Source organism: Astatotilapia calliptera, chromosome 20, assembly GCF_900246225.1.
Source record: "Astatotilapia calliptera chromosome 20, fAstCal1.2, whole genome shotgun sequence".
NCBI classification, from domain to species: Eukaryota; Metazoa; Chordata; class Actinopteri; order Cichliformes; family Cichlidae; genus Astatotilapia; species Astatotilapia calliptera.
Genome location: NC_039321.1, coordinates 31,340,528 through 31,362,399, shown reverse-complemented (window position 1 = coordinate 31,362,399; position 21,872 = coordinate 31,340,528). Strand labels below are relative to the sequence as shown.

Below are 21,872 nucleotides of genomic sequence, written 5' to 3'. Positions count from 1 at the left end.
AAAATTTCACAAAGCGCCGCGGTCAGTTCAGCCGTTGACAGGAGGAGATTCAAAAGCAGTCCACGAAGCACTTGAAGGTAAGCCTGAAGAATCTCATGGATAAGAGCTAAATGAAAATTATACTGCGCCTTAGGGTAATGATTTTTGTGTTTAAATCGCCCAGTTACAAGTCCATTATCCCGAACGGTATGCCGCAATTCGACGGACGAAGAATGTGACCTGCTCCGCGGTCCGTTAGCTGTGACCGACGCTTCCCCCGCCTCCTCCCGCCGTCAGCTGACGTGATTGGCTGAGGAGAGCCCAGTGCGGTGTGCACAGCATCAGCAGCACAGCATTACTACGGCATGTCATCCCGGCAGCGTGAGCCTGTGAGTCCTGAGTCAGGGCAACAGAACCCATATCCGTAGATGCGTCTTCACAAGCATTTGGAGATCCGCCACGACAGTGTAGAAAAACAAACAAACAAACAAACGTAAAAATGTTTTAGGTGGTTCCGAGATCCAGCCGAGCTGTGCGTGTTTACAGCACGCCAGTCAAAACGCTAGAATTCTCAGGTGTGTGCACACTCAGAGGTAGCCTACGCATTTAGATTTCTCTAGAAATTCAGTTTTATGTAATCGCCTGCAGATTGTCGTTCACTGTCACTGTCAGAGGTATTTCTGCGTAGTTACGGATCTGCTTACCAAGATACAAATCTCAATACACCCCAAAGATAAATATAGATTCAGAGATTTGTTTTTAATTTATTTTTCACATTTAGAAATATGAGGTTTAATTCATGCGAGCAAAAATTTTAATGCATGACAACTTTGAATGAAGACTGAAGATTGCTGCCGTTTTAATAAGAGGCTTGTTGGTTTTCAGTTAGTTTCGATTGGAGTTTTCTGAGACACGTACAGCACCTGTCTGCCTACAATGTGAAACCTCCATCACCCAACGTCAGTAACGCATATGCGCTGACGTCATCAGCTGGTCATCCAAAGGGACTATTGCCGACAAGTTCCCCGTGTATATCACAACTACCTAATATTCAAGTCACAGACATAACTGTACATGTTGTTGGCGACATCTAGTGGCGATTCTTTATATAACATGATGTGAGCAGTTACACAACACCACTAATATTTTTGTACCACTGTTTTGTATACTGTATTTAATGACATATCAAATACAATAAAACACAGATCCACCGCAACATCAAACTTTTATAAATATGCATTCATTTAACTTAAATCACCAGACGGTGACAATAAATAACACTGAAATAAATAGTCTCAGACAATTAAACACGCTTTGAGTTGTGAGAATAAAAACACACAAGTTGAAATACTAGAAAATCTAATTTAAATTACTCCTGAAGGACTGGCCTTGTACAGCCAGTGTGACAGGTGATCATTCTATACAGTATACAAGATTCCTGCAATCACCTTATTAAATCATGACGAAAGCTCATTTTCACTGTAAGGAAAACTGATGAACAAAATAGACATACAAGAGTTCACAGGAATTTCCCTCGGTAACACATTCACTTATGTATACTGTGATGAATATGGCTTGTAACAAAAGGCTTGAATTCCATAACAATAAATGACATAGACCTGCAAGAGGAGGAGCAGCGTAGTAAGCCTAAAAGGAAGGGAGGTAAGCAGACTTCTCTCTTAATAAACATAACTGCATCTTTTCCTGTTCACACATGGACCCCATATATAATCTATTACTCTACATTTGTAAGGCTTGATTTTCATAAAGAATGGCATTGCCTCTGTTACATTTATTTGTACTTGTTAACTGTGCTATATAAATATGCCTCCATAACTGCAAATTAAGCTCCCTAGTAAAATTCACTAAACATGCAAGACAGAGATATGTGGTGCTGTTTTGTGCAATTTTTAATCTGACTACAACATCTGGCAATGTTAAAATAAACAAACAAAAAAAACATCTGTCAGAACTCACTGGCTGCAATGACGCAAAACTGACCTAATTTTAAAATTAGAATGACTTTTCTCAATAAAAACAGCCAGCTATAGATCCTGGTGGAGGTCGCTGTGTGAGAGAGACTGATAATCCATGCCTGATTTAGCTTGATGCCTTTGAGCAACTACTCTCTGGTAGCGGGCTTGTTGCTGGTAATCTGGGTTCACATTTATCCAGCTGTTGGCCACCCACTTCACTCCACGTCTGACCGGACAGTCGCCGTGAAGGGAATACTCATCTAACTCACCCATCCAACCTGTGGAAGCCAGGAGAGAAGCAGCATTTAAGAAGAAAAAAAAGTTTTAGCAGTTACTGGAGTCTTGAAAAATACCAACAACAAGTGTGACAAACATTTAGACGTACAACTGAATGATTTACAGATTTGATGTTTGCTGCACTGTGCTGACCATTTACCACAAGTTAAATATAATCAGGTTAAAAATAAAGTACACCCCCTTTCAATTCTAAGGTTTCACATATCAAGGCATTAAATGAAGTAAATACAACTTCAGGTGAAGAATGACACATTACACCGTGTCAGTATTTATTTGTTATTTTTAATAAATGTTAAGCCAAAATGAGATGCAGTGCACTTACTACTTCTATAGGAATTAAGATGATAAGTAGCAGCAGCAGCCCATTGCTGCTGAACAAATTCAGTTGATTAACCATTCATCAGCGAGTGTGAGAAACTCTATAAAAGCAGACGTTTTGGCAGTTTGCTGGTCTGGAGAATTCAGCTGTGTGTTAACAAAATGCCAAAGAAGAAAGACATCAGCAATGACAGGAAGACTTATGAAGCCATTTCCAAGACAATTTAAAGTCCATCGTTCTGCAGTCAAAAAAATATTATTCACAAGTGGAAAACATTTGGAACGGATATCAAAGCAATTTCACCCTTAGGTCAGACTCCACAGTAATTAGAAAAACCGCAAAAATCCCCATGAACTACATCTCAGACTCTACAGACCTCAGCTACCATGTAAAATGCTAATGTTCATGACAGTACAATTAGAAAAAGATTGAATAAGTGTGGCTTGTTTGGAAGTGTTTCTTAACCCCTGGGGCATCCTAGAAAAATGCATACACTATTGGGCTTAGAGCCACAAATCGACCACGCCCAAAAAAGCACTATAAAAAATTTATATATTAATATTTTTTTCCACTTTAAATTAGCCAATCTTTTAGACCTACTTCTCCTTGAAATATTCATGTCAAGTTTTAATTACATTTCGCGGATTTTAACCCTTTATATCCCGGTTTCGTCACATGAGCGCACTGCTTTTTTTGCCCCAAAAAACAAAAAACTTGAATATTTTCCAAAAAAAACATTTGAGGTAATATTCAATTGTTATTATAATTAGGCCTTTGGATGGACTAAAGATTGGCACCAAGAGTCATTTCGATCGCCTTTTATTTTTTTTCCAGGAGCGCATTTCATAAAATGCACACTATCGACCACGCCCAAAAAGTGCAATAAAAATATTAAATATTAATTTTTTTTTTTCACTTTAAATTGGTCAGTCTTTTAAAACTACTTCTCCCTGAAATATTCATATAAAGTTTTAATTATATTTTCGTTGTTTTAACCCTTTAAATTACAAAAAAACGAAAAAAAAAAACGAAAAAACTAAATATTTTCCCAAAAAAACATTTGAAGTAATATTTGATTGTTATTATAATTAGGCCTTTAGATGGACTAAAGATTGGCACAAACAGTCATTTCGATCGCCTTTTATTTTTTTTTTCAGGACCAGAAAATGGTCTCCAGGCGGCAAATGCTCGTCCTCTAGCCCGGAATCGGTGCATGCTCCCGGGTTGACTCGCGACGATGACCGGGGCATGTTGCGTCGGACCCCTTTTTCCAACACACACATCCGGTACCACGTCACAACAAATACGTCATTTCCTGTTGATTTTAAAAAAAAAATCCAACCTCAAACGGTCCTGGGGCCGAAAATTGTCCCGCCCGATCAGCGGGCGAAACCGCTGCAGCACGCCGGAAAAGAGGCGTCATTTCCCGCAGGTCTCTTTAAGCAGCCCGCTGTTTTCCAGCCCCGGGTCAAATGTGGAGCAAGGGCACCACCCGGTGGACAAATAAAAAAATTACAATTCTAAGGCCTCTTCTCCAAAACAAAAACGAAACCTAAGCCATCACCCAGATGTTAACGGTATAAATCCTGCAGTGAAAAATAGCGTTTATAAAGGGTTTCAATGGGGCACAAATCGACCCTAGGATCAAGAGCGTAAGTTTATCGCTAGCTTAGCCACTGAAGCTAATTTCCGGAAGTCATACTGAAATTTTAACAGTAAATGTGACCAAACTTTTTTTTGCAGACTTTCGCTATATTCCATTCAACACTGTGCAAATGGCATGTAATCGAAATTTGAAAATAGCCACAAATCGACCCAAGATCCCCCAGGGGGAGAGATCCTCTATGTTATACAGTGGGGCAAAAAAGTATTTAGTCAGCCACCGATTGTGCAAGTTCCCCCACTTAAAATGATGACAGAGGTCAGTAATTTGCACCAGAGGTACACTTCAACTGTGAGAGACAGAATGTGGAAAAAAAAAAAAAATCCATGAATCCACATGGTAGGATTTGTAAAGAATTTATTCGTAAATTAGGGTGGAAAATAATAATAATAATAATAATAATGGATTGGATTTATATAGCGCTTTTCAAGGCACCCAAAGCGCTTTACAATGCCACTATTCATTCACTCTCACATTCACACACTGGTGGAGACAAGCTACGGTTGTAGCCACAGCTGCCCTGGGGCAGACTGACAGAAGCGAGGCTGCCATATCGCGCCATCGGCCCCTCTGGCAACACCAGTAGGCGGTAGGGTAAATTGTCTTGCCCAAGGACACAACGACCAGGACAGAGAGCCCAGGGATCGAACCGGCGACCTTCCGGTTACAGATACGCTTCCCAACCCCCTGAGCCACGGTCGCCCCTAAATAAGTATTTGGTCACCTCAAACAAGGAAAATCTCTGGCTCTCACAGACCTGTAACGTCTTCTGTAAGAAGCTTTTCTGTCCCCCACTCGTTACCTGTATGAATGGCACCTGTTTGAACTCATCATCTGTATAAAAGACACCTGTCCACAGCCTCAAACAGTCAGACTCCAAACTCCGCCATGGCCAAGACCAAAGAGCTTTCGAAGGACACCAGGAAAAGTATTGTAGACCTGCACCAGACTGGGAAGAGTGAATCTACAATAGGCAAGCAGCTTGGTGTGAAAAAAATCAACTGTGGGAGCAATCATCAGAAAATGGAAGACATACAAGACCACTGATAATCTCCCTCGATCTGGGGCTCCACGCAAGATCTCATCCCGTGGGGTCAAAATGATCATGAGAACGGTGAGCAAAGATCCCAGAACCACATGGGGGGACCTGGTGAATGACCTGCAGAGAGCTGGGACCAAAGTAACAAAGGTCACCATCAGTAACACACTACAACGGCAGGGAATCAAATCCCGCAGTGCCAGACGTGTTCCGCTGCTGAAGCCAGTGCATGTCCAGGCCCGTCTGAAGTTTGCCAGAGAGCACATGGATGATACAGCAGAGGATTGGGAGAATGTCATGTGGTCAGATGAAACCAAAGTAGAACTTTTTGGTATAAACTCAACTCGTCGTGTTTGGAGGAAGAAGAATACTGAGTTGCATCCCAAGAACACCATACCTACTGTGAAGCATGGGGGTGGAAACATCATGCTATGGGGCTGTTTTTCTGCCAAGGGGACAGGACGACTGATTTGCATACTACCCTGCCCCAATTTTTCTATATAAGGAAACACATTTCCCTCCAGGTGACGCAGAGAAAGTGGAAACGATGATATGGCAGGAGAGAAGCCTGCATTTGTAGAGTAAAAATAAGGAGAAAGTCATTCTATAATAGTGTCTGAAGTTCAAGGAGGAAACCAGAAAAGGAACAGGTTTCTGAAGTATTTCCACAGGAGTGACAATTGTTCAAATAAATAGATGAATAGCGACACTCAGGCTGAAATAACAGGAGTGCTGAATATGATTTGCCCCGAGACAGACACCGTGGTTCAAGTAAAAAAACAAAAACAAACAAACTTTGGGATCAAAAGTGATATGAACAAGACGACACGAAAAAAAGAAAAACTAGTGGAGGCCAAGGTCCATATAGCCTAATCTACTGTCTACACGTTAGAAACTCAATGCAATAAAAAAGAAAGAAAAAGAATCCAGATTCCATAACAATTTTGAGTATTCTGATTACTTACGGTAGTTTTAACACCGTAAATATTAACTGAAAAGCAACAATTTTTATCATTATTTTTAGTAGTAGCATTCAGTTCAAAGATTTTTTTAATTGGCAAGGCAGCCAGGCTGTGATTTGTTCATACACATGGCCAGAAGGACTTCTAAATTTGTTCCTAAAGAACAAATTCAGGTACGAAACTATTGATCAATTACAGATTTTTCTGTTTGTTCATAAGCACTGATAGTAAATTAGGGCCAATGATCCCAACACCGCAGCAAATCAACAACAGAATGGTTGAAAAAGAAATAAGTAAAGGTGCTGCTATGGCCCAGTTAAAGAACAGACCTCAACCTGACTGAGATGTTGTGGCAGAAACTCAAGAGGGCTGTGCATGAATGGATAACTGCAAACCTCAAATAAATGAAGCAAAGCTGTAAAGATGCACGAGCCAAAATATCTTCCATAGAGACATATGAAGTCACAGACTCGTACAGAAAACACTGACCTCAAGTGACTGCTTCTAAAGATGGTTATACAAGCCATTTAATCATGGGGTATATGTTTTTCATACACTGACTCTGCTGTTTGGCTTAGTGCTTTTAAAAAATAATGACTGTGTAAAATGTCGTGTGATCATGTTCATCTGAGGTTGCAGTTACCTGACTGAAGATTGTGGACTGATATGGAAAACCTTAGAATTGAAAGAGGACACATTTTCCTTTTACCAGTGTGGAGATACAGAAATTCTTTTATTGCTGCCATATAATCTGCATCATTATAACTGCATTAATAACATTCTTTACAGCATTAGTTCACCTAATAATATTTCTCACAGTCTTGATACTGCATTACAGTTGTTTATTGAAGATGTCCATTTGAGGATCCTTCTGTTATGTTAACCTTTATTAAAAGTACGGTTAGAAGTATTTTATACACATTGCCTATCTGTGCCTATTTTGAGTTGATGTTCAGTTCATTAAGGGTTTTAAGCTTCACTGGCGTGACTGTCCAGGTGATCCATGCTGAGGGAAACTAGAACATAGAAGGATAACTGCAATGCATGCTTACAGTACATATAATACATATAATCTAGGAATAGGTCTGAGCAGAGGCCCAAATGTTTCCAGCTTCTTGTTGCAAACCTGTTGCATTTTATTCTACTTGGTAACAGATGAGCAGAGTCAAGAATTAGCCTCAGAGACCCTGAGGGCTTAAGATTATTACCTTGTATGGAAGGTGTTATCAAAATGGGGCGATCGTGGCTCAAGAGTTGGGAGTTCGCCTTGTAATCGGAAGGTTGCCGGTTCGAGCCCCGGCTTGGACAGTCTCGGTCGTTGTGTCCTTGGGCAAGACACTTCACCCGTTGCCTACTGGTGGTGGTCAGAGGGCCCGGTGGCGCCAGTGTCAGGCAGCCTCGCCTCTGTCAGTGCGCCCCAGGGTGGCTGTGGCTACAATGTAGCTTGCCATCACCAGTGTGTGAATGTGTGTGTGAATGGGTGGATGACTGGATATGTAAAGCGCTTTGGGGTCCTTAGGGACTAGTAAAGCGCTATATAAATACAGGCCATTTACCATTTACCATGAGAAGTTCTATGTCTGTTTATAGCTATTAAAGATGTACAGAGATGTACGATTAACTGTGACTAAGGTCTGGAACCTATTTTAATCTGTCATTGACGGCATGGGGGGGCGTGTACCCCACTGCTTTATAAGTGTCCACAACACGTATTTTGGTCAGAAGACATATGTTGATGTTTTCTCCTGGCTGTTAATAAACTCAACGTTTGATTGCACTTTTCTGGGGCCTCTGTGGTTTGTGACACTGCTCTACATTGATCGATTTCGCGACACCAGGACTTTTTTTAAATCATACAATATGTTGTTAAGTTATCGAGATGTTTTCATTGCTGAACCCCTGCTTTTAAACCTAGTTATTTGTGTCATGGATGTGGCGAGCTCTGAGGTTACATGAATACTAATGTCACACTGAATGATTTGTGATCCTGTTCTTCAAATGATTCAGTAGTAAATGAGCTTTTGTGCTTTACAAAGAATTTTCCTGCCACTCATTCAGATGTACAGAGATTATTTTGTCACAATTCAATAAGACTGAAATAAAACTATTAAATAGCAGACAGACAAAATTAGCATACTGGACTGCTTACTGGCTTTGTGTGTGCAATAAATATAGCTAAAATCTTCTATTCTTACCTCTACCATCAGAGAGATGGTTGTACCACAGGAGAACTGTCCCAGCAGTAGGTTTAATTCTCAGATTCCCTCTGCTACACGTCTCCTGGGTGTCTGTTAAATCAACTCCATCCTGGACAAGTGCCTAGGACATGAGAAAAAAAACTGTAAACAGCTTTTGTCTAATAAGTCTAGTAAGTGTCAGATTTCTTTCCATGGCTCATCATCTCTCTGAATTATCATATGTAGGTTTTAAACACAGTGGAAAAAGTAAGGTACAATATGAAGGGACACTCACCTGCTCCTCATAGGTGCGATTGTCTGCCACAGGAAAGGTGGATTCACCACCTTCTTCTACAGAGGTGAGGTAGAATAAAACTGTAAGATACCTGGAATAAAATAAGAAAGGAAGCAATAAATGGAGATGCAAAAAATGGGGCAAAAAAAGGGGTTTCCTCCCTATGAAAGGGGACATTGTTCTGTTACACAAATACAATTAAAGTGTCTGACAACAACCTGTTAACTCATTCACTGCCATAGACGTCTATAGCCGTCAATGGCAGTGAATGAGTCAATGGGTTTAACTCATTCACTGCCAATGGCTGGCAGTGAATGAGTTAATAAAAGTGAATTTTAAAAGTACTTTCTAAAAAAAAAAAGTTACATTATATTACAACAGAAGAGATGCATACCGGCAAGGGACCTCAGTGAGAGCAGATGTGTTTCCTGCCAATCGTGTATGCGCACAAGTTGTCTCTGAGTTGGAAGGGCTGCTGTCATAGTGTGAATTACTAAAGTCTCCATGTTCATAGCGAATGACCTGCAGTGGTTCGCTCAATTCAACTAATGCAGAGAGCAGACGTGTCAGACTGGTTACTCTGTGTAAAAGTAAAAGAAAAATTTAAAAAACAATAACACATCGTAAGACTTCAGATACAGGAGTGTGAATGAATAACGCCACAATAAAGCGCGCGTGTGTGTGGATAGTGACCTGTTCCTGAGTGTGCGCAGCACACGGTGAGATCCTGGGCCTTGGAAAAGCCAGGTATGCTTGCTCCTTTGTTTGAACTGACTATGAAGCTTCCCACTTTTCTCTTGTCCTGGATGCTGGGATACATCATAAACATGCCTAAAATCCCCCAATGTCAGCATCCCTGCCAGACATACACATAAGTAAGAAGAAACCAGTCTTTCAGTTAAGCAGTGTCATGATTTCAGTTTCAGTATGATTTATGTTTGAATTCTACTAGAGGAAACGGTAAACTATAACAGCCTCCATTCTTTCTTTTCTTCAATTCCTTTTGCCTCTATCTGTAAAAATATGCTTTTACTCTCAGCAAAAATGATTGTCTGGTCCCCATCAGTTCCCCTGGGAGACAGTGTCCCAGCCACAACAATAGCTCCAGGGTGCCAGAGGAGAGATGGCCAGGGAAGGGGGGTGGGTTGGTAAACCAAAAAGTGTGGAGGAGGGAGATGGGGGGATACAGGGTATCCGGGGGAAAATTAAGAAAAGGGGTTGGAGAATAATTGGTTTTTAATGAGATGGGACGAGGCACATCCGGACTGGGACGTGTAGAACGCCTGGCACAATGCTATCAGGTCAAAAGGGTGTCACTCTTCTTCCTGCCTTGCCACTCACAGACTCGCACGCAATCACAGCCACCAGTGAGCAGTTAACTCCATTCTTACCAGTACACAGCCACTGCAGAAGCACTCACACACAACTGAAGGAGACTAGCCTAGTATTTACACACTTGAATTTGACCTGCACTTATTTACTGAGTATGTGACAAGTTTGCTGAAAGCAGGTGGAGACCAATTGCGACTAGCTAAAAAAAAAGAATAGCATGTTTTGACATTAAGTATTTTAGGGACACAGGTTTCGAAAAGCCCAATCAGAATTGAAAATTTTTTTTTTCAAATAACAAAGGTACAACATGGTGGAATAAACAGGAATCGATTAGGTTATAAACAGTATCTTCCAAATTAATTTTAGTTACATCTTCATCCAATTATGCTTTTCTAAATAGAGTCACTCAGGACAGAAGAGATGCATGTTTGAACTACATGAGCACGGACCTGTTGGGCAGGATTCCAGACCGGTCAGTATCTGCCGTAGATTGTCGGGACTCAACCAAGTTCCATCTTGAGAATGTGAATGACTCACAATCTAGAGGAAAGACCAGAGTGTTTTTCTGATCTCAGCAGAAAGCAAAACATGTTCTGACAGTTCATCTAATTTTACATTACATAGAAAATGACTTTTTCTGGAAATCAATTTTCCTCCTGCAACTGCAGATGCATAATGTTTCTCTCTCATCACCTCCTGCTTCTGAAGCAGCCCATCTTGGTTTAGGTCCAATAGGCTGAAGACCTCTTCTGTGCTGAGTGAAAGCAGGGGCTGGTTTGACTCCTCTTGTTCCTGGCTGGATGCTGTTGCCTGGCTGTCCATTAAGCCCTTGAGCTGAGCCAGCTGCACCACCACACGGCACTCCTCCTCAGACAGGAAGCCAGGGATCTCTGACAGGAACATAAAGACAGTAGTAGCAGATGTTATGATCCATTGGAGCCTTTGGCACATGTGACTCCATACTGCATGAAATACCAATTTATTTCACATTATCTAATACACAAAGCCATGTGACTGTCCATTACAAACTTTATGGGAAATCTAAAATTTCCCAGCTTACAGAATGAGAATAATGTAAGCTTCTCCCCAGTCCTCACTTCCATATAGACAATTAGAATAAATCATACATATTCCTCTTTTTTAAGTTCATTTTTTATATTATTTTACACCTTTTATTTTGACTCTTTGAATCTTATGTCTCTAATGATGTGTGAGTTCATTCTACATTAGGGTGATGCCAACTTTAACAACAAACTGCCTTACAGTATTTAAAATGGATGTTTTTCAACAACAAAAGGAGGTTCCTACTTCTCCTCTTTGGCTCCTAAATATTTCTTTCAGCAAGTCTACCTGTGTTTTCCCCCAAAATATGTTACACCGACAAAAAACTAAGTATTCTTAAATTAGATACAATATAAAGGCAAACATTACAAACGTGATTTCCTATAATTCATCCATGCCTTCAGTCATTTTCCATCCTAATAAAAGGCTTCCGGCAGGTCTGGCGCTTGTACAGTAGGGGCCTTGTTTGTCACCCGTGCCTTTTACACTGCACCCTTGGTTAACCCCCAGTCCAGTCAAGCCTCATTAATTGTGACAACTGATATGAATGAAGGGGGACTGAGCCTTCCTCTTCTCCCTCCCACCGCTGTCTCTCTTTCTCCCCCGGAAAGGAAGTGACCTGCTTGTCTGAACAGGAATCAGGCCACGGCTGCACAGCAGGACAACGCCAATTTTATTTGCATCCTGCGCAAATGTTTAAACAAAATGCAAAAGCATGCACTTTACTATCTGCACATGGGTCTCAGATGTTCTCTCGTTTCAGAATAATATCTGATGAACTTCTCTTGAACATTTCTTTGTGGAAAGTTACCCCCTCCTGTGGGCAGTAACAATCTCTTTACTATTAAGAACAATATCGGTTTCTAATGAGAAAGAAGTATTTATAATTTAAAAAAAAGATGCATAAATAATGCATAAACAAAGACAACAGAGGGAAACAAGGTAGTTAAGTGTGGGTTGACCGAAAATGTGGGTTGGAAAGAAGTGACGAGTTTCACTACTATCAGGGTCTGCATCTGCCTTAATGTATGCAAATGCCAAATGATTAACCTGGCTCTACAATACACATTTATATCTGCTGATCCATGTAAGTGCATCCATGTTTCTCTTTTAATATGCACTCTTCTCCTTTTCCTAATTCTCTACACCACCCCTTACCCCCTTCCTGTGCAGATCTGCTCACCACCCACTATAAATACACCTATTTGGCCATCCTCTCCATCACTTTCACACAGCGATCATCGATTACTCAAAAGAGACACTTGAGGATTTCTTCTACTTTTTGCCTTCTGAGCAGAAGAGCTCTGTCCTCATTAAATATCCAGAATGTCCTCCCATTCATCCTCCCTGCTATTCATCCTTCTGCTTGCTGGGCCTATTAATCTGTTAGCGGTGAGTCCCGGGAGAGTAAGTACAGGGATGGAGGAACAAGTGAGGACAGAGGGTAAGGTTGGATCTGGGGTAAAGAACAAGGGACACAGGGCAAGTATTGTGGACAACAGTGAAACTGGATTTGGAGATACCAGTGTTTCTAAACCAAGAGTTTTTCCAGGAGGGGATAGCGAAGTTCTAGGAGAGCCTGGTATTAGTAACTTCAAGTCCACACTTTCTATCAGCGAAGACGAACTATGGGAACCCAGCAGCTCCTCTCGCTGTGTCTCTATCCCATCAGGCATGGCCCTGTGCCAAAATATTGGCTATAACACCATGAGGATGCCCAACCTGCTGGGCCACGAGACTCCTGCTGAGGCTGTGCAGCAGAGCGCCAGCTGGTTGCCACTCCTTGCCAGAGAGTGCCACCCTGATGCCCGCATCTTCCTCTGCTCTCTCTTTGCTCCCATCTGTCTTGACAGGTAAGTTGTTATGTATCTTTTGTACTAGAATTTTTTTCATATTAATCTGACTTTTTATAGGAACCGTTATATCCCATGTTTTTGTTTAGAAATGGAGTGGATAGTGTAATACTGGAGGAGTCATAATTGCTGAAAGCACAAGATAACCACAAGTAGCTACAGACTTATTAACAGAAAAAAAATTCCAAAATGCTAGGTTAATGAAAATGTTGTTTAGGAGCACAGTCATCAAGGGATAACGCTTTTGACAACTATGCAAACTGTGCAGCAGTCTCAGCGGGAAAGCCCTGATTTCACAGAGAATCCAGGCCACCAGAAAAACCCTAAATCTCCTCTTTATCACATTAGCAGTCTGTGTGCAGTCTAGGTGTGAGGAACAAAAAAACAAGGACCAAATCTCTTTTAATCAAGTGTTGTGTTGTCCAGCACTGTGGTATTGATTTCAACCCATCATCTACTAATTGCTGCCCATCTTCCCTCTCCATCTCTTCTTCATCAGATTTATCTCACCCTGCAGAAGCTTGTGTGAATCCGTACAGGACAGCTGTGCACCGATCATGAGTTGCTATGGCTACCCATGGCCCGAAATTCTGCGGTGCGACCAGTATCCCGCGGACCATCTCATGTGTATCTCGTCCATCACTAACACCACCGCTGACACAGCAGGGCGTAGAGGTGAGAAACTGGCTACGCAGACACACCTGCTGACGCTGACTTTACTCAACAAGTGATTCAATTAGTGGTTTAACTATTTCAGCACCACAGGCGAGCTGTCGGGACTGTGAGCTGGAAGAGGCCTCCTCATCAAATGATTTACTTGAGACTTTTTGTAGGAGTGATTTTGGTGAGTTTCAATAAATATTTTTTGATTTTATAATTATCACACACATGTAAGGTTTGATAAACAGTAAATGTGACTAAGGACTTGTGCTTATCTGCCATCTTCCCAGTCGTGAAACTACGACTGACAAGGCTCAAATACAGCCCAGTCAGTCTATCTCTGTTCTCACTGGCTAGTAAACTGGACGTCCTGAAGCAGGGACCCTTGCTAGGTGGTCAGCTGCGCTCGCGCATCGAGCTGTGGCTGGAAAGAGATGCCACCTGCGTGAGGAACATGACACGCCAACACCCACGAGGCGGCACCTTTCTTGTGACAGGAACAGTGCACGGGGAGCGCCTGGTGGTCAACAAAGCTTTCACCTGGCAGAAACAAGACAAGAACCTGACGGCAGCTGCACGCAAGTGGAAACAATATCGATGCAGAAACTAGGATTATATGTTTAGGTAGAAAAAGTCGAACTGAAACAAGCACTAAACAGCTGTGGTTAGGGGATAATGTTTAATCATAAGCCTGTAAATAAACCTTTTCTTGTTTCATTTGTTGTTTTGTTGGGCTTTTTTCCAAATCATATCCAAACTATTGGTTGAGGAAAAGTTACCAGACAGTAAGATGGTCACAACTACAGTGCTCAATCAATATCAGCACCGTGCCAGTCAGGCAGAGTAGTTCAAAGAAATAAAAGATGTTAAATAGAAAATTTACAGAGTTTTTTTTAAGTTTCTTTATACCTGGTCTTTATTTGCAAGGCTTACCAAACAGCAATGGTTTCAGACTAAGCGTCTTCATTTCATGTGTTTTGTCTGGGACAAGAGACACCCTCTGAACATGTCCAACCTGCAGACGCACAAAACACATAATCAGAATCAGCTTTATTGGCCAAGTATACAATGGCTAACACATACAATGGTTTTTGCTATAGCACTTCCATGTCACACCAATTACTTTACATGTTTAAATACTTCAGGTTGGTCAAATGTAGTTGAAACTGTTTTAACTAGAAAGAAATGCTGACTTAACTTTACAGGAAGTAATGTATATGGGAGCAATAACCTTTGAGTCGAAATGTCAAACTATCATACCGATACAGTCCCCGTTTCTTACCCGTATTCCCTCAATGCGAGGGAGACTGAAGCTTTGACTGTAATCCTCCACATGCAGCTCTCTGGAGGACGGGGCAGGATGGGGTAGACTCTTCCCATTATCGCTGTCAGCAGCTGAGGACCCTCCGTCTCCACTCACAAGATCCCCAGGCCCGTTGTTGTAGTGCACGTAGAGCAGCAGGGCGATAACATTTAGGATGTAAACATGAAAGAAGACCATGACCACGACGAAATAAGCCCGAGAGCAGACATTACTCCTCTGGATGTGTAGACGAGTGGAGCGAAACGGGGAATTGAAAGGTAAAGATGAAGGTTCGTCATTGTCGTCAAATTCGTTCTGCTCTTTTAGATATTCCTGAGCGGCTTCCATGTTGTTATTATAATTATTATTGCACCAACTGAAAGCTGGATATAAATATGGATAACTATTGGGTAAAGTTATAGCAAAAGTCAAAAGGTTTGGTTTGTCAGATGGCTCGACGTTAGTAAACCTCAACTAGCTAGCTACCTATGTAGCAAACTCGGCGGAAAACCTCTGACCGTTTCGAGAAAAATAAACCTTGTCGTCTCTGCCGCTTTCAGTCAAAGAAGTCAGACAGCTTCGCGCAAAAAAGCAGGTATGCCCACAGCCGTGTACTTTGTTTAATATATAATTCATCATTAACTGACGTAAACCTAATCCCCCTTTAGCTAACAGATGCGCTGCCCCTGACAACCTGCCTAACAACAGGACGGACAAGCCAAAGAGTCACGATGGAGCAGGTCGTCGTTTCGGAAGTCTTGGTAAATCCATAGCGGCCTCTAATGGCGCACAGCCGAACAAAAAGAGCTTGTATTTAATTATTCGTTTTAAATGATTTTCGACTTTTCTCTAAGCTTTGCTGAACTACTTTGGTGCCCGTGATTTTACTTCTTCAGGCTCCACGCAGTTGACCGTCTGAGAGGTTTAGAGAGGAACTGCCTGGTGCAACAACTCTTAGCCTCCTAAGACCCGAACTTATCCACGACATGCATTTTTAATTTCTCTTTGATATTTGGGCATATTGGGGCCCGATGAATGTAAAAACAAAGAATTACCAGATTTTTTTTTTTACCTTATTTTTGTTTTTAAGAAAAATGAGAGCCACAAATGACAATATTCATTTAAAATTTTGATAAAACAGTAGCAGTATAATGTCCTCGTAAGTGGATATCAGGCCCATGTAGAGCAAAATTGAGTATTTTGGTCTAAATAACCCAAAATGTGATGTCCACATATGTGGACCGCAGGTCCTAGGAGGTTAAAGAGTGACTGCAGTAATTTTGTTAAGTTTAATACTGCCCCGTTTACGTTTTATTACCCTAAAAGCTGTAAAATGTTAATATGTAGTAGTCAAATCAGCATTCTGGGAGAAAACAAAGTGTTCCCTCTAAAGTGTATCTGAAGTAAGCTAAAATTTACTCTTCAGGTTATTTGTGTCAAACTCCTGGTAAAGTGTCTTGCTAAACAACAACCACATTTGTTGGACAGTTATTTTAAAGCATTATCTAACTTTGCTTTAATTTTAATTATTACTGGAACATAACTACAATTATATTAATAACCAGATGCATTATTCAAAGTCAAAAACTGCTTAAAAAGTTTTATAACTTTTTCCCCAAACAGTATTTTAATAATCATTCCTCCCATTTTGCTTCTAACATTTTTCATTATATGAAATTCATAGATTTGATTCCATCGATTTTTGAGTATTACTCGTCTATTCTATAATGTCTATAATGTCAGAGGGATGCAGCAGTCTCAAAATTGCAAAGCTCCTGAAGCGTGATCATCGAACAATCAAGCGTTTCATTCAAAATAGTCAACAGGGTCGCAAGAAGCGTGTGGAAAAACCAAGGCGCAAAATAACTGCCCATGAACTGAGAAAAGTCAAGCGTGCAGCTGCCAAGATGCCACTTGCCACCAGTTTGGCCATATTTCAGAGCTGCAACATCACTGGAGTGCCCAAAAGCACAAGGTGTGCAATACTCAGAGACATGGCCAAGGTAAGAAAGGCTGAAAGACGACCACCACTGAACAAGACACACAAGCTGAAACGTCAAGACTGGGCCAAGAAATATCTCAAGACTGGTTTTTCTAAGGTTTTATGAACTGATCAAATGAGAGTGAGTCTTGATGGGCCAGATGGATGGGCCCGTGGCTGGATTGGTAAAGGGCAGAGAGCTCCAGTCCCACTCAGACGCCAGCAAGGTGGAGGTGGAGTACTGGTTTGGGCTGGTATCATCAAAGATGAGCTTGTGGGGCCTTTTCGGGTTGAGGATGGAGTCAAGCTCAACTCCCAGTCCTACTGCCAGTTTCTGGAAGACACCTTCTTCAAGCAGTGGTACAGGAAGAAGTCTGCATCCTTCAAGAAAAACATGATTTTCATGCAGGACAATGCTCCATCACACGCGTCCAAGTACTCCACAGCGTGGCTGCAAGAATGGGTATAAAAGAAGAAAAACTAATGACATGGCCTCCTTGTTCACCTGATCTGAACCCCATTGAGAACCTGTGGTCCATCATCAAATGTGAGATTTACAAGGAGGGAAAACAGTACACCTCTCTGAACAGTGTCTGGGAGGCTGTGGTTGCTGCTGCACGCAATGTTGATGGTGAACAGATCAAAACACTGACAGAATCCATGGATGGCAGGCTTTTGAGTGTCCTTGCAAAGAAAGGTGGCTATATTGGTCGCTGATTTGTTTTTGTTTTGTTTTTGAATGTCAGAAATGTATATTTGTGAATGTGGAGATGTTATATTGGTGTCACTGGTAAAAATAAATAATTGAAATGGGTATATATTTGTTTTTTGTTAAGTTGCCTAATAATTATGCACAGTAATAGTCACCTGCACACACAGATATCCCCCTAAAATAGCTAAAACTAAAAACTAACTAAAAACTACTTCCAAAAACATTCAGCTTTGATATTAATGAGTTTTTTGGGTTCATTGAGAACATGGTTGTTGTTCAATAATAAAATTATTCCTCAAAAATACAACTTGCCTAATAATTCTGCACTCCCTGTACAGTTTTTCGAATGTATAGCTATCATTTCTGTTTAATAAAAAAAAAATCATCATATGATGATGTGGGGCTAATGAGATTGTACTCTTCTGTCTGCTCAAGAGTGTTTTGTAATTTGATAAGCAATGCAGACATTTATTGTATTATGCTGTAAAATTTGTTAAGTTTATTTAAGAGTGGTGAGCCTGAGATGGTTTGGATATGTCTAGAGGAGGGAGAGTGGATTTGTTGGGCAAAGAATGTTGAAGATGGAGCTGCCAGGCAGGAGGAAGAGGAAGACCTTTGTGGATGCAGTGAAAGAGGGCATGCAGAGGTGTGACAGACTAGGATGCTAGTGATAGAGTGAGAAGGAGGCAGATGATATGTTTTGGGGACCCCTAAAGGGAGCAGCTGGAAAATAAAAGGAAGATGGTTGTTATGTGAGAACATATTTATTATAAAGTGTAAAATATGTAACTGCCATTTACGTCTGCTCTATTGTTTGTGGCATTTTCTTATGGCAGATGAATTTAATGGATAGAGTGTGTATGGTTTGGAAATGTACAGGGAGCATTTCATGTGTCTTTGTTGATGTTAATAAGAAAAAATTTCTATGGCATATCTGGAATTATTTTACTTGATCGTTATTATGATTTGTGTACTTTCGTTTTTTTAATGCTTCCTACATTCATACTCAAATGTGTTTATTATTTAATTGTATTTCAAAATATATGCTTACTGTAGTTGCTTATCTTGTTGTAATAAGTTGCGCAGAGTTTAGGCAATGTTCTGGTGCAGTTTTAGAAGCCAGACACAATGTTTTTCTCCTTCTATGCGTGCTAAGTGTACAGGGACTACTTTAAACAGTCCCTGCAGAATTTGTCTTATACGTGAATGCAGGCTTCTGCTTCTTGCTTTAGCCACGTGGTGGCGATGAAGTTCAGCAGGCAGAGTTATCCCCATCAACTGTTTGCTGTGTCATCTATGATTTCCCACGCAATTGGTGGGGAATCCAGGTGATCCCCTCTAAAAACAAAGGGATCACCTGTAATAACGTATTGTTTTTTTAATGATTGTCTTCAAAAACATGCGAAGCTGTTCAAGTATGTTCTAAAGTAGCCACGTTACAAGGAGAACAAAGCTGATAATGTTAATAAGGTCATTACTGCATGAAACGGGGCTTTTAAGGAGTGTAATTAAACTCATCCACACCAGCACAAATAACAAACAAACCAAAAAACCAAAAAATAAAAAATCCCTGCCGAATAAAATCAGTCTTAATTTAGCCTTCGCGATTATGGATCTTCGGGAGTGTTTGTTTGATGCTGGCAAGCGAAACTTGGCAGTAATTCCTTGATGTGGATGCCAACTATGCAGGGGTGGATCATTCTGCTGAATTTCCATAATATCTATGCATTATTCACTGGGAATTTTCTCTGAGGTGCATATTTAGATGGGAATGGGGTTTGGATAATGAAAGCTAATTTCCCCGGTGACGGTGCTACCCCGAATTAATCTATCTGACCTCCCCCTTTTTCCTGAGAAAGACACTGTTAAGAGTTGGTGGTTTTGGGGGTGGATGTTGAAAGGCTCCGATACGCACACGTTCACAGTGTATCTCACACACGCACATCCCTTGCGTTGTTTTCCGGGATCACGCCACTGCTTCCACTTGGGATCTACACAGCAGCAGCAGCAGCAGCGACATGGCTGATCATCACCGGACGGGACGGTGCAGTTTGTGAGCGAAAGTTAACGCGAAAAATGAAATACAGCGGACCAGCTATGTAGTCATCCAAGCGACCGGACACTGCGACACACCGTACGGCGCTCCGATGCAAATTATTTGAAGGATTGGAGGCGATCTGGTGTATTTTTTTTTGCAGCAAAGTAGTTGGAGGAACTTGTCGCAGTGGCTTCATCCCAACGTGCTGCCTGGATTACCATACAGAAGTGGAACAATAGTCTCCTGCAGCAGAAACACTAGCAGGTCAGTGGCAGCGGTTCCCGTTTGTTTGTTTATATTCGGTCGTGTCGTCGTTCTGGCTGTGTTATAATAACCAGCATCGATACCCAACCACGGGTGTCCGATCACCTGACGTTCCAGGTAGGCTTATTTTTCGAGTCGTTAAACAAAGATGCCGTTTATAAGTTGGCGTGACCGGGGTCAGATTGCGCGTCTGTGTGGAAGTGCTGTAGACAGATCACTGCAGAAAACTGAATCGCAGTAGCAGATAAAGCCGATAAATGGCGACACGGGCACCAAAGTCCAATCCAAATTTAAGTCCCTTGGGCAACAGAGCCTAAAGTGTGAAACCATTTCGGCGCCCTACGCCGTTCAAATAGAAACTTAAAGGTCAGGATAGCGTCAAAGATGACCCCAGCCCCCCTTTCCTTTGAGTTTCTGAGCTTGCTTGGCGGATGTTTAACTTTTCTTTGCCCTGCTGGATTCTCCTCCTACCGGATACTCGCGTCAGGAAAACACGGGGAGAGAGGAACTGGCCGAAAGTGTAAAAGGCCTGGAAGGTGGAGGAATCTCCCAGCCAGGCCCGAGCCGGAGCGCCACCGTGTATGTTTGGTGTGTTTGCTGTACGTGGTGCTGTGTGGGGGCTGCTTTGTGCTGTTCACTTGTGTGCGCCCTGCCCGCAGTCACGTCGAGACTGTACGGGATATCTCGCCCGTATATGTGACAGTCCAGAGAGAGTGTGCTGCGGTCCTGCAGTGCTGTCGATAACCTCGTGGATGTTCGCCATAAACCCACACCGCACACGCTGAACAATTAACGTCACTGGCGAACGCAGGGCTCCACATTATTTCCTTAAAGTGTGCTGGGAGTATCACTGTGCGCTAAATAATTTATGGACATCTCAAAGTGGGAAGTCCAGATTGAACACTGCGCGCATCCGTTACTTCTGTTGCCCTTGCAATGCACCCCGAATAAAATAAAATGACACTAATAATCCACGAACAGTAATAATGCGTGATGATCTTGAATATGTATTTTAATTTGTGGTCATGAGTTCCTGACCCTTCTACTCTTCCTTTTTCTTTGGCAAAGAGCTCTTTATTTCAAAGTGGGGATGTATTGCCAGGAAATCACTTCGTTACACAGTAGGAAGAATTTTCTTGAATGTTGTTCATTTTTATAATCGAATAAGGTAGTTTATATTCAGAACAGTGTATTCTTGTTATTATTACTATTGTTGTTGTTGTTGTTGTTGTTGTTGTTACATAATGATAACGTTTTGGATGGAAAGTTATTCAGTAGTTAAACTGTGCCAACTTTCCATAGATGACAGTATTGTAATGTAGTGTTCTCCCAATGTTCCCAAATGAGCTTTTCGGATCTACTTCTGTGTATAGGCCTGCATCTATGTTATTGTACCATGATGTTATCATAATATTGTTATGTCTGAAGAGATAAGTAAGATTAAAAGTTATATATTTGCCATTTATGTATCTAAAGTCCCTTTGTATTAATATCGTGATAATGATAACAGTCACACTGCAAAGGCTGAAATGAACATGTACTAATCTTTCTGTACTTTCTCTGATCCTCATGAGCCAGATCTGCCAACAATCATACAGTCACACTTTCTTCTCCTCTCATGGCACACAATGACATTCTAGATCTTTTGCTCAGTCTTTTCCAATATGTTTTATTTGTTATTTTGTTGTGCTTGTTCATTCAACTTCTTTCCATATATTATTCTCTTAATCTGTCTCCGGAGATTCAGATTTAGTGATGGGATGCAGACAAGAAGCCCTTGGGTTTATAATGAGAAGGGACTATTGTCTGGGTGGATGTGTGTCGGATTCTGTAGTTGGGCAGATTTGTGTGTTACTCATGCATCCCCAGGCTGCTGTGCAAAAGCAATGTTGTGGCATTGGAGTGGCACTGAGTGCCTGTTCCACTCTGCCACATTGCATGTGTGTGCATGCATGCGTAT

General features: G+C 41.4%; 3 protein-coding genes across 7 annotated transcripts in view; 2 read left to right on the top strand and 1 right to left on the bottom strand.

Moving 5' to 3' along the window:
• Positions 1 to 1,122: 1,122 nt before the first annotated feature.
• LOC113013467 (transmembrane prolyl 4-hydroxylase-like) lies at positions 1,123 to 15,280 on the bottom strand. The gene is made up of 9 exons (XM_026154390.1): positions 14,897 to 15,280; positions 14,548 to 14,629; positions 10,733 to 10,929; positions 10,489 to 10,579; positions 9,401 to 9,563; positions 9,102 to 9,287; positions 8,708 to 8,798; positions 8,431 to 8,554; positions 1,123 to 2,233 (listed from the first exon to the last, which is right to left on the bottom strand). The coding sequence occupies exons 1-9, from the start codon at positions 15,263 to 15,265 to the stop codon at positions 2,025 to 2,027; spliced, it is 1,512 nt and encodes a 503-aa protein (XP_026010175.1). The 5' UTR covers positions 15,266 to 15,280; the 3' UTR covers positions 1,123 to 2,024.
• LOC113013468 (secreted frizzled-related protein 5) lies at positions 11,124 to 14,511 on the top strand. The gene is made up of 4 exons (XM_026154391.1): positions 11,124 to 12,954; positions 13,454 to 13,629; positions 13,712 to 13,798; positions 13,905 to 14,511. The coding sequence occupies exons 1-4, from the start codon at positions 12,428 to 12,430 to the stop codon at positions 14,222 to 14,224; spliced, it is 1,110 nt and encodes a 369-aa protein (XP_026010176.1). The 5' UTR covers positions 11,124 to 12,427; the 3' UTR covers positions 14,225 to 14,511.
• LOC113013466 (cyclin-dependent kinase 17-like) overlaps positions 15,134 to 21,872 on the top strand; it is a 49,133-nt gene continuing 42,394 nt past the window's right edge. For 2 of the 5 annotated variants that reach the window (XM_026154388.1, XM_026154385.1), the window contains exon 1: positions 15,622 to 15,678. The gene's annotated coding sequence lies outside the window, so the exon portion shown is untranslated. Of the gene's footprint in view, positions 15,196 to 15,621; positions 15,679 to 19,775; positions 19,913 to 19,943; positions 20,030 to 21,872 lie in introns of those variants that run through there. The other 3 variants (XM_026154383.1, XM_026154389.1, XM_026154384.1) reach the window with 3 other exon arrangements.

Coding starts and splice junctions, on each gene's coding strand:
- LOC113013468 (XM_026154391.1), top strand. CDS start 12,428: ATGTCCTCCCATTCATCCTCCCTGCTATTCATCCTTCTGCTTGCTGGG. Junction 12,955..13,453: donor GCTCCCATCTGTCTTGACAG/GTAAGTTGTTAT, acceptor CTTCTTCATCAG/ATTTATCTCACCCTGCAGAA. Junction 13,799..13,904: donor TTTTTGTAGGAGTGATTTTG/GTGAGTTTCAAT, acceptor CCATCTTCCCAG/TCGTGAAACTACGACTGACA.
- LOC113013467 (XM_026154390.1), bottom strand. CDS start 15,265: ATGGAAGCCGCTCAGGAATATCTAAAAGAGCAGAACGAATTTGACGAC. Junction 14,630..14,896: donor CTCGCATTGAGGGAATACGG/GTAAGAAACGGG, acceptor GTGCGTCTGCAG/GTTGGACATGTTCAGAGGGT. Junction 9,564..10,488: donor TCTGGAATCCTGCCCAACAG/GTCCGTGCTCAT, acceptor TATGTCTGGCAG/GGATGCTGACATTGGGGGAT.